Below are 12,710 nucleotides of genomic sequence, written 5' to 3'. Positions count from 1 at the left end.
GCCACATATTAGTCAACCAGTATAGATACATGTTTGATCTGCTTCAACCTGAAACAGGTACATTATACTGAACCTAATTGATTATTTTATACATATTTTTTATTGTATTTGTCTTTAATATTCTATAATATAATATTTTGTGTTCAGGTTATTTGGGAGTTGTACAAAATTATTATGCATACTTTGCCTAAATTTTGTACGAATGGTCAAAACATATAGGCGGACGATGAGTTCCTCTCATATGTTTTCACTTGGTGAGTGGTTTTCTTCTTGACAGGGGGATTGAAGACATCTTCCCTCTTTCGTTCTCTCCCAATACAAAATTATTTATAACACATTAAATAATTATGAGTGTTATGAGGAAGGTCTTTCGTTCTCTCCACATTAAATCACTTGAGATGAAAAAACTATCCTTCATAAAGTTTCCAAAAAAAAAAAAAATCAGATCAAAAAATAAAAAAACTGGAAAATCCCAAGTTAAGAAGCTTCGTGCCAGATATGCACCAATGAATGAGTTAGAAAGAATAACATATCAAGTTGGAAACTCCCAAGTTAAAAAGAAAAAAACTGGAAACTCTCGCTCTCTCTCAAAATCTTGCTCTCTCTCAATATCTCGCTCTCTCTCTTACTCTTCCCTCTTTCGTTCTCTCCCAATACAAAATTATTTTTAACACATCAAATAATTATGAGTGTTATGAGGAAGGTATTCGGAATGAGGAAGGTCTTTCGTTCTCTCCACATCAAATAATTATAAGGAAGGTCTCCGGAATGATAATTAAACAGACTCAATAATAATGTTAGGGCAAGGTCGAGGGTTCAAAGTTCGACGTACAAAAAATACGAAATGGGAAGGTTAAGGGTTCAAAATTCGACCTATGTAGGCCGAATTTTCAACCCTTGACTTATTTAAACAAAAATAAAAAACAACAATATTTTTATAAATAGTTTGAAAACAACAATATTTTCCTAAATAGTTTCTAAAATGACAATATCCTTTTAATTTTTCCTTTTCATATTCACTTTAAATTAATGAAAAATATAAGTATCAATAAGTGTCCTTTACATTGTCTTAGGATATCATATTGAATCATGGTCTAGTTTAAAATTTACCATAAAAATTTATGTTCTAAACATTTTTTTTATAACGCGCATCTTGTATGTGTTTACCTAGTACAAAATAAAAAAGTCTATAAAAAATCAACAAAAAAACTAAGGGACTAAATTTAAATTTTACTGAATGTAAATGAACTAAAATTGGACATTTAAAATACAAAACTAAAATTGAACAAGCCCTAGACCAAATTGATATTTTAACCATTGTTGGTGAATTTGGACCTTATGAAATAGGCCAAAAATTAGGAAAAAAAAGCTAAGTGAAGATAAATATAAGATAAGATGGACTCAATTTAAATAAGTCCAAGTGCAAATTAATCCGTTATCTTATCATATTTAATTCTAACTTGTTAAAATTAGAAAAGATCTATCCCATTTTTATCATAAGAGCATAAGGTAAATTCTATCTCATTTTCCCTATAAATACATCATTATCTCTATATAACGTAACTAGATATGAGTTTATATTTTAATCTAGATTTAAGAAAACTTATGATTTCTCCACTATTATTTAGTTCTCTTACTAAATTAAGTTTCAGAGTCATTTTTCTTTGTTTTGCGGTCCTCAACATTAACCAAAAATATATTAAAATTCCCCTCTCATTTTTTTTAATTCCATATATTTATGTATGTTAAAATTTTAAAATGAGTTAATTTCTACTTTTTTTTTCCATATATTTTCCATTTCTTAATAAATAAAATGCTGACAACGAATAAAAAACCATATATTTTTTTTAAAATATCATAGGAAAATAGAAGCCCATGCTAAGTGTCCCAAAAGAACAAATGTCCTATCATTCATTGTCTCATGTGTCCTAAAAAGAATAAATATTTTATTTTTCATGGTTCTATGGGTTGAATGCATATTATCTATGTGTCTTGTGAGTATGCATCATTACTGTCCAATCATTTCATCTTCAACTTGTTAAATTACCTATAAATGGTGGTATCTAGTGGTTTTCGATGGATTGTAATTTTGAGAAAGAAATTTTAAAGAAAATGCTTAATTTTTTTTATTCACTTTAATTTTCCATAATTTCCTATTTCACTTTTCTTTTCTTTTCTAATTTTCTTTTCTTTTCTTTGTTTATTTTTATATATTATAATTTCTTCGTATTTATGTTTTGGTGGTGCCTCATGGGCTTGATTTTAAAACAAAAAGAAGAAAAAGAAAAGAAAACCAACATTATATTTATTTATTAAAAAAACTATATTCCCTTTTTAAAATAAAATAAAATAAAAAACGTTATATTTTCTCCATTTTTTATTTCTTTTGGAACCCTACTTTCTCCTTCACCCTCTGCCACCCTCTTCCCTCCCATTACCCGGCAGGCAGCCACTGCGACCCAGCCAATCGGACGCCGCACGCCGCTCCTGCCCGAGGCCGCTACCGCTGCCGCTGCTCTGCCCAACGTCGGCACGCCCACCCTCGGTTGTCGCAGTCTTCTAGTCGCTCCCTCTCAAACCTTTCACACTTTGCCGCCTTCTGCGTAGTTGGCCTAAAATGGTGGAGTGGAAAAGGTAGCGCTGGAGAGGAGAAACTTGATGGCAGTTCTTCCTCAACGAAGTTTTTTATTCAAAAACTTGAAACTACCATGTGCCAAGAACGTACTTGTTTTATAAGATTTCACTGCACTCAGTCCTAACGAGTGGGTGAGTACTGAACTTATGCTACTGAATAACTCCCGGCTATTGATTGAAGCTGTGCACTTGCGGTTCTCCAGATCTTCCTTGGAGAACTCTAGCTTATGGGTTTGTAAGAGTTCAAGTGCAGTAATTCAATTGTTCGTTGTTTACCCTTTGTCTTTTACGGGCATTTGGAAATGGTGGAGGATGTTGTATCCAAGCCTGAATCATCTAATTCCTGCTGTAAAGTGGTAATGCTCTCTTTCTTCCTTCTTTCTCTTCTGCTTTTTGTGATTTGTTGATTGTATTTTATTTCATTGTGGTTCTTCTGGGTGCAGTGGAAAGATTTGTACATGAAGCTTGAAGAGAAAAGAGTTGCTTTTCGGCAGGTAGTCAAACTCCTTGATGAACAAAGCAAGAAGATTGAGGCGGAGAATCTTAATCTTAAAAAAGGTAGAATCTCAATCATAATGATTTTCCTCTGCCTATTTTTATATGTTGTAAGAACGAGATTTCTCTTAGCAGGATGGGTCTGGTATGCGGAAAGAATATTTATTCATTGTAGAACTTGTGGTACTTCTGCCAACGATAATAGGAGATGTGACATATGGTCAATTGAAAAAAAAAATGTTAACCAATTCAAGAAACTTTTTGTATCTTTCCTTAATTTGTGCCAACTGGAGAAGATTTTTATCATCGAATCAGGTCTAGTTTTTTTTTTCCTTCCCTTCACAGCAATGAATTTTTTTTTCCTAGATTGTTTAATTAACAGACAAATGACACCAAGTGTGTAATTCCTATCCCTTATTTCTTTTGTTTTGAGTGGTTCTATTTAAGAAGTAGATTTGATTCCAACCTTTATACAATAAAAGAGTCATCTTCTTGATATATGCATCAGTTTGGTGGTTTTTGTGTCACCTTGCACCTTGCCCTAATACTGGAGATGAAAAGATCTTTTGTTTAGCTGTTGAGCATGTGGATTTTAAAAGAAAGGCTATACTTCGTTGATGTTAGTTCATATCTTCTTCTTCTTCTTCTTCTAACATTGATAATTAATTGGTGTAGCATATGAGGAGGAAAAGGTTCGAGCTTCCATTGAGAGAGAGGGCAAAGACAAAGAATCTGCTATTAGAGTGTCTTTAGAGAGGGAAATTTTCGACTTGAAATCTCAAATATCTTCATTGAGAAAAAATGATGTAGAGGCAGTTAATGTTCGTGGGGAAGTAGATCATCTTAATGCACTTGTTGCTCAGGGTAAGAAAGAAATAATCCAACTAAAAGAACTTCTAGAGACAGAGAAGAGAAGGGCAGATGCTGAAAGAAAAAATGCTGAAGAGAGGAAAGAGGAGGCTGCCCAAGCAACTGTCAAGATTGAAAGGAGTAAGGCTAACGACTTGAGGAAATTTCACAAAGCTGAAATGGATAAGGTTAATGATTGCAGACAACAACTTGGGATGTTACAAAAAGAATATGAAGAAACAAAGTTAAAGTTGGCTAGTGAAACATCCAAACTAATTGAGGTAAAGAAAGATCTAGAGTGTGAAAAGCAAAAGGCTTTCAAAGAGAGAGAGCATGCAGATTCTGAGATGTCTAAAGCGCAGGCTTCAAGGATGCAAGCTGAAGTAACCATGAAGCAGGCTGGGGAAGAAAAATCTAGGGCTGACAACTTACTTCAGCAATTGGAAAGAAAGACTTGCAAGATTAAGGAATTGGAGAAGCAGGTCAAAGAACTTCAGACCTTGAAAAATTTTATTGAATCCTGTTGTGGCCAACACGTCAAGAAAACTAATAGTAAGGGTGCGAAAAAGAATGATAAAACATGGTTGGAAATGATACAGAGTAATGCAAATGAATTAAAGTTGGCTTTTGAGTTTTTGAAGGCTAAGGAGGTTAATACAATGCATAAGATGGATGAATATTTGGCAATTATAAAGGAGAAGTCAGTGGATTCCGACATGATGAAATCATCAGAACTGAAAAACCATTTGGAGATTTATCGCAGGAAGGCCATGGATGAACAATGCCGTGCTGATAAGTTGTCTCTTGAGTTAGAAGAAAAGAAAAGGAGAGTTGAGGAATTGCAAAAGAACTTACTAGAACTGAAGTCTTCTAGGAAATTAGTTGATGCATCTGGTGTATCTTTTGAACATGCTATGAGTTCTGAACTTGCAGAAATGAAGCTTTTGAAGAAAAGGCTAAAGTTTGAGAAAACGCGATTAAAACATGCTAGACAAGTGGCTAACTTGGAAAAAACTCACCGTTCCATTATTCAACAAGAACTGGGTCGTTTTAAGCTAGAATTTGTCCAGCTGTCAAATCACTTGGACAATCTACATAAATTTGCCTCTACTGGGACTAAGGATAACAATGAGTTGGAAAAGGTTGGTTTTTCCTTTTCAATTACTTGTTTGTTACCTTTTATTTAATCTTGTATGGATAGTATTGGCTATATTGATTGTTATATTTTACTGGCTATATTGATTGTTATATTTTACTGGCTATATTGATTGTTATATTTTGTTTACTTCTAAAGGCACAATGACATCACATTATTGTCATTCCTCTGTTGGATTGGTCTACCCACTTTTCACCCGAATTGATGTAGGTTGATTATTGGTAACAGTTTAAACTACACATCTTCATCAGTTTTCTGGTAACTAATTTTTACTAGCCTTGCAGTTAAGAACTAGTTGCTAATCATATCGACTTTAGATTCATAGTTTTGCTTCATAGTTTTGCTATACCTCACATGGAGCTGATTTAAAATGACGTTGTCGTCTTTTTTTGAATTATTAGTGATCTTAAAGATCTTTTTTCCTTTTATTCTTTATTTTTTATTTTTTACTACTGAACTGCTGAGAAGTGCAAGGATATTAATATGTTCACCTTCTCACTTGCTTTCTTCTTTATTTCCTTTCACCTATGTCTTGATGGATAGTTGTGGCACAAAGTTGTTTATGATTGCATATTCAGTCTTAATTGAGTTGTTACAGTCCTCTGCTATTCAACTGATTACTTAATTCATGGTAAATTTACTCTTCAAGGATTGTTGTTACTTAGTATTCTCTGCCCACTTTTGACTGAACACTTCTTTGTTGAATGGTTCACAGACAATGAATGCTAAGAACTTGCAAAGTTTGTACTCAAAGAAGAATATACGTGCTATAGAGGCATTCCAAACCTGGATGCCTAATACTTTCAGGCAGACCACCCCACAACACGGTGCTCCATTGCTTCCTTTGTCCGGAGGGAATCATATGACACCTTTATCAGGTATTGAATCTAGGTTGGAGTCCTTTCCTGGAGACTCTAACAGAAAAATGTTACAAAGTTGTGCAGTCAATTCCAGTACTGCATCTTTTTCTGATGGTCAATTGGTCGGCTCACAGGAAAAGGCTGGGCTTTGTTTGACAGCAACAAAACTGGTTGGAGAGAATTTGAATGTGCAACCAAGAATATCCAACTTATCTAGTGAAGTTAGTAAGATGAAAAGCAATGAAAAGGTTGCTATGATGGCTGAAAATAGCATCAGAAGCCCTATCAAAAACCATGTTGGAAGAGCTAATGAAAAAAAACAAAAGAGAAAAAGGACCATTGAAACTTTTGAATCCATTGATCATTTATATCAAGAGAGTAAGAAAATGCATTCTCAGATTGAAGAGAACTTGACTCTTTTGCATGCTTTAAACAGTCCTATAGAGAAGCCCTTAGAGAAGAGTGGACATGTGATATCAAATGTGCTTCAAGATTCTTCTGCTGAGAAGAAAATTCGGAAGAGAAGAAAGTGCCAGAAGAAAATAAAGGTGCAACATGTACTTGATGATAATGAGGTGAAGTTGAATAAAGTTGACACTGAAGTTTGTGCGCCCAAAAGTATCGGTAGACAACCTTCTCAACCTGTCAGCAAACTTACGGACAGTTGTCAGCCATGTTCAGAGGAACTTAATAATTCTGTCATAAGTGAACTTCAAAACTTGGAAACTTTTGGGAATATAGCAGATGTGGACTATATGAAATTGCTAGATTTGGATAGTGCTGCTGATGAGGAATGCTACAGGAGAGCAATGGAAATGCCACTGTCCCCTTCACTTCCAGGTATTCATATTTCTGGTGCTGAAACCTCTGCTTTGAATGATTTTGAGCCTTTAGTAGATGAATTCCATAAAGAATTGCCCGATGATAGAGAAGGTCAGCCAAAATCACATGACTATGATGTCATGGACGAATGCCAAGCTGATCCGTGTTTAATACACGGGAGACATGATAGGGATCTTTTTGATATTGTAGAGGCAGATAATAACTGTCTTGATCAGGTTGGGGTCATTGTAGGGATGCCTGGGACAAATGTTTCTCTCTCTGGTTGTGAAGGGGTGGGAATATCGGAAATTAAATCTGGAACCCTGGACAACTCTATCCCTGACTTCTGTGTTCTTTTCTCTAATTCAAATGACTGTCACAGCATCTTTAGAATTTTTTCAGCAACTAGGGCTTGTATGAAGAGGAGCTCTATGATTGGTAAAAAAGAGTGGATGGTGCAAGAGATTTTGGCTTCCCTTAACATGGAGCATGAACTTTTATTAAAGTAAGTGTTTCATTTGCTCTACCTTGCATCTCTATTATTTATACCAGTGCAAATACAAATAATTATCTGTTTTAGAAAAATATTTTCTATTTCATGATTCCTCCTCCCCAAATAATAAGCGAGTTGCTTAAATTCAGGGAGAAGACTTGTGTATTCTTTTCCTTGTTGCTGCTGAACTTCACCGTTGTTGCTGTGCATAAATATGGGAACTTTCTGAACTGCCACACCTGCTTGGATTCTTTTTCGGGGCACATATGTGAAGGTTTACTCTCTCTCTCTCTCTCTCTCTCTCAGTAATTTATGAATTAACGAATTTAGTTTATACTTTTTTTTTTGTGGTTTCATATTAATGATATTTACCATATTTCTTTCTTCTTTGTCTTCTTTTTCCTGTTGACAGCAATGCTTGATCTGGAAATAAGAAGTTTGTTTACTAAATTGCTTAGTTTGGACAAGTTACTTGCCCTCATAGAAGACTTCCTAGTAGATGGACGGATCCTGTCATGTGTCAATGGCTCTTTTGAGACATTGACAGAAGGTGTTTTGAGGGTCAATATCCCTATTAATGGTGTATACAGAATATTCTCACTTACCCCAGCATCAACAGAGTATTTGATTGCAGGGAGTTCCATACTAGCATCTATTTCTAAAGCAGTTCACCGTACTGATCTTCTTTGGGACGTATCATACAGTATTTTAAGAAGCTGCAGGTATGAGTCTTCGCTGATGTTAACATTGCTTCATATTTTTGCACATATTGGTGGAGATCAGTTTTTCAATGTGGAAGGTTACTCTACCCTGAAGTCTGTCTTGAAATCAATAATCATGCACCTTGAGATGGTCGGATCATCAGATGATGCTACTTTCACCCCTCTCAAAAGAAATTTCAGAACAGAGTTTGTTCAATGTGCTAATTGCCCTTTCTCAGAAGAAGCCATGTCTATGCCCATGGCTGTGTCATTCCTATTGGAATTAATCCAGAAGAATATATCAAATGAGATTATGGATGAAGATTTAGAAAATCCAACCAGTTCATTAAATCTGGAATCCTTGTTCAAAAGGAATTTAAAGAAGTTCAAGGTGTCTGATGATGAAGCACACTTTCTCTTCAATCCATCATTGTCTGATGTTACCAATATCATCTCATTGGTTGAACTGCTAGCATGCTACATGGTACTGGTCCTCACCTTTTTCTTTCGCTATTATTTATTTGACATTAGTCTGTTGATGGTTTGAGGACTCGCTTCTTGGTTTGGCAATTCACTTTGAATATGATGAAATTTGTTTGCGTGTATTTTAAAACTGAATTTCTCATCATATATATTATTATTCTTGTTTTTGTTCTAACCAAATAGGCAATAGAAATGCTTGTTTTCCTATTATCATGTATCCTATTTTTTTCTTTTTCTTATTTCTTTTTTTCTTATTTTTTTTTCTAGAGGAATCTGACAATTCTTATAGTAGATAGAGGGTATGGGATTTTACCAAATTTAATGTCAAGATGTTTGTTTCTAAACTCTGTTTTTTTTCCCTCCCTTTTCTTCTTTTTTTAATATTTTAAAAAAACTAATTATTTTTTTTATGAGCAATAATCAATTGGAATTTCATTGATAGAATAAAATTACAAAATGTGACAATTAGAGAAAGCTTCCCAAGCAAGGGTAGTAAGATCGTAATCACAGAGGAGCGGATCTACGCCAAGATGAAGTATATAACAGTTGTTTAAAAAAGATGGGAAGTCCGTAACTTTCATATAGATGTTGAAAGGAAGCTTTTCTGTCACGTATCCCCTTTTTTTTGGCTAGAGGAATGAGAATTTTAGAGGGTTAATGAGGTTGTGGGAAGAGGGTATCGGATTTTACCAAGTATAATGTTGATGACTCTTTGGTCTCCTGATTTCTTGCATAAAACACACCAATTTGGCATTGAAATTTTGTTGTTCAAGACTTTCTTTGGAACCACAATATTAGGAAAAGAGGTTTAGATGAAAAATCCGCATATGAATCAAGCTTCCTCTTTTATTTATTTATTCATTGTTATTATTATTTTTCGTATCCTATGTGCCCCTGTAATACAGCCTTTCAGCCGTATTCCATGACATAAAAGACTGTTCTGTCAATTTGTTTTTTGTGTCCAATTATTAAGATATTTTGTGTTCAATCGTTGAGAGACATTTGATTTGGTTTGCTACTTGCTGCTATTGTTGTATGCTTATCCTCAATGGGGTTGTTGTTCGATCTTTCTCATACCTGTGGTACACGCACAGGCATGCACATACATCTTTGTTAGAGTTCTGTTTTTTAGTAGTTACTGTCTGTTAGTTATGTGTGTGTTATATTTTCAGTTTATAATTGTGAAAATTCTACTTAAATTTTGCTTGCAATGGTAGCAACCTTGAAAGCATATCCTGTCTTGAAGTGGATTACTTTCCGTTACACTGCAATTAATGTAAATGCACATTTTAGTATGTGATAGTTGATATTTAATCTTGAGCGATCTGAACATGACGTTGCTTATCTTGAGATCCAGAGCTTAGATTCTTTTGCTTGTCAATTACAGAGCTGGAATTGGACATTCGCTAACATTATCTCTCAGCTGATGGAATTATTGAAGTCGTCATCCGTTATGAAGGGTCTTGCAATTGTGATTCTTCTTGGTCAACTTGGGAGGTAAAACAGTGCAATTCTCTGGGAATAAAAATCCTTGTCTAATTTGTAGTGTTAAATCTTGTTCTAAATAGTAAACACATGTTATAAACTAAACTTTTGCAGTCATAGGAAGCTTAGTACCTGACATAGGACAAGAATTGAAATGTCTGTCAGTGTGTCGATATATCCGTAAATCGGAGGTTCAACTTTGCTATTAAAGATTAATAGACCCCTCTGATATCTTTTATAAAATTTAAGTTAAAATATCATTTTGGTCCCTGAGTTTTGATGGTTGTTTCATTTTGGTTCCCATACTTTGAAATGTCCAATTTTAGTCTTTGTATTTTCAATAAAGCTTAAAAATAGTCCTTGCTATTAAATTGGAATAAAAAATAAGGTGAGTTGGCAAAAAAAAAAAAAAAAAAAAAGAAGCAAAAAATGTGAAATATTATTTGTCATTTTATTTTATTTTATTTTATTTTTACTTGAAATCATTGCTCTTTCCCCTCCCATCCTCTCGTCTCCATCTTCATCTCTTTTTCGTCAAACTTTCTCTCTTCCTCTTCTTTCTCTATTTCTTCCAGTTTCTTAAACTTTAAAAATCAAGCATGTGGGAGAGATTTGTAGGCATGCCATTCTGTTGTGTTTCAATTTGGTTTTATTGCTCACAACAACAAAAAGCAGGTTAAAACCCATGAAAGGGAAGAGAGGAAGTTTGGGGACCAGCCAATTCGGGTTTAGGTTCTGAAAGTGGGTTTTGGTGATGGGTTTGAGTGGAAGAGGGGATTTAGTGGGGAAGGAGGTATTAAGGAGGAGAAAGAAGGGGGAAGAGAGAGTTTGATAAATAAAGATGAAGATGGAGAGGAGAGGAAAGGGAGATGAATTCAAAAGTAAAAAAATAAAAATAAAAATAGTTGATTTTTTTTACCCCAAATGCTTGATTTTGAATTTTTTAATCATATTTCACATTTTTTATTATTTTTGTTTGCCAACTCACCAAATTTTTTATTCCAATTTAATAGCAGGGACCATTTTTAAGCGTATAGGGGACCAAAATTGGCCATTTCAAGGTACAAGGACTAAAATGAAACAACCATAAAATTACAGGGACTAGAATGATATTTTAATCTAAAATTTATAAAAATACATATAACACAACAAATTATCATCCATTAATCTCAATATAAATGCAAATAATAGTAATATTAATAATAAGAAGAATAAGAATAATATTTATAACTTAGTTTGGAAGTAAAAAGAATTAAATTATTAATTCAAATAATTTTTATAAATTTTTTATTTAAAAAAATATCCATTGATATCAATATTTTATCATATATCCATCGAAATATTTGTAAAATTGAAATCTTGAGATCGACATTGATATCTATATTTTCACCTTTGCTTGTGACTCAATTTTTTATTTTTTGAAATTTAAAATTGAGAAAGAAAAGCCAGTTATAAAGCTCCGACGGCTCTCTGTCTCATTTTTGTATAGCTTCTCGAGATTTTGCACATCCAGTTATTTAACTGTTGTTGTTGTCTGGGTTACTTCTGTTTCTTTTTCTTCTTTTGGCATCTGTAATGCACTGACATATGGATGCACAATTTTTCTATAGGGGAAATGCACAAATAGTTTCACTGGTTGCCCAAGCAGGCATTGAAATGCAAATTCTATTTCTGACCAGTCATCTAATTTTTAAATTTTAACTGCAGGTTTGGCGTAGATGCTGGAGGCTCTGAAGATGAGGGAGTCAAGATCTTGAGATCTAATCTGTCAGCATTTCTTTGCTTGGACAATACCATTAAATCTGGTCTGTGTGTTCAAATTGCTACTGTTTCTGCCTTGTTAGGCCTTCTCCCTTTCGATTTTGAAACAATCGTTCAATATAAAGTAAGCTATCTAGCCTCTTCGAGTCGTCATTATGCTGAGGTTAACTTAATAAAGACGTGGTTTTCTTTATTAAGCCCGAAACAGAAGGAGTTGTCACGTAGCATTTTACGAGTTGCTGTTTGCAATGTAAGCTGATATTTGATTTTCTTTCTTGATGCAACCTTAACCTAACCGAAGTTGCAACCTGTTTCTGCGGCTTGGATAAGAGTTATCCCAACCAATTTTTGAAGACTCACCTGTAGATATTTAGGAAATTGAAGATTTGTGCATATCTGTAGCCTAGTCTAGTTTTCTTCCACACTTTAAAGTGGGAGGATACATATAGTTTTATGTACTGTTTTTAACGAGTACATCAATATTCTGAATCAAAATTTGTACATTATCTTAGTAACTTCCAGTTTCATCTGCTCAACTTTGCTAGAATTTTGCCAGTTTTATATTAAAGGTGTCTTAAGTTTTGGCATCACTTGTCTGATGTTTGACCTCCAACAATAAAGGTATATTTTGGTTATTTTTCAATCTCTTGGTTAAGACTCCCGACAAGAACACTCAAGAAGACAGAGAACAAACAAGAATACTAAAAAATAAAATTATATTACAATATCAGTAAATAAATTATAATATACCTCAAAACATTCTAGAGGACAAGAATCCTCTTCCAAATTTTCAAAGGAAATGCCACAAAATTCTTCATACATTCCACTCAATCCGTTTCCTTATTTATAATTAAAAAGTACTAACAAATTTACGAGCTAATTACTAATATGCCCTCCCAATAACCATATTAATATTTTACTAATAATATTACTATTTCCCTAACTAGGGACATTATATTACTCTGCTCTTT

The 12,710-nt window shown here is 33.9% G+C and overlaps 1 protein-coding gene across 1 annotated transcript; it reads left to right on the top strand.

Moving 5' to 3' along the window:
* Window positions 1–2,368: 2,368 nt before the first annotated feature.
* Window positions 2,369–12,326, top strand: LOC120082568. The gene is made up of 8 exons (XM_039037800.1): window positions 2,369–2,990; window positions 3,078–3,192; window positions 3,805–5,120; window positions 5,850–7,321; window positions 7,459–7,583; window positions 7,722–8,494; window positions 9,881–9,990; window positions 11,686–12,326. The coding sequence occupies exons 1-8, from the start codon at window positions 2,937–2,939 to the stop codon at window positions 11,996–11,998; spliced, it is 4,278 nt and encodes a 1,425-aa protein (XP_038893728.1). The 5' UTR covers window positions 2,369–2,936; the 3' UTR covers window positions 11,999–12,326.
* The last annotated feature ends 384 nt before the right edge of the window (window positions 12,327–12,710 follow it).

This window comes from Benincasa hispida, chromosome 8, assembly GCF_009727055.1.
Source record: "Benincasa hispida cultivar B227 chromosome 8, ASM972705v1, whole genome shotgun sequence".
NCBI lineage: Eukaryota > Viridiplantae > Streptophyta > Magnoliopsida > Cucurbitales > Cucurbitaceae > Benincasa > Benincasa hispida.
This window is presented reverse-complemented; position numbering and strand designations above follow the sequence as displayed.

Excerpts from the sequence above, each read along its gene's own strand:
- LOC120082568 (XM_039037800.1), top strand. The coding sequence starts at position 2,937 with ATGGTGGAGGATGTTGTATCCAAGCCTGAATCATCTAATTCCTGCTGT. Across the intron at positions 7,322-7,458 it reads GAGCATGAACTTTTATTAAA|GGAGAAGACTTGTGTATTCT; the intron begins GTAAGTGTTTCA and ends GCTTAAATTCAG. Across the intron at positions 9,991-11,685 it reads CTTCTTGGTCAACTTGGGAG|GTTTGGCGTAGATGCTGGAG; the intron begins GTAAAACAGTGC and ends TTTTAACTGCAG.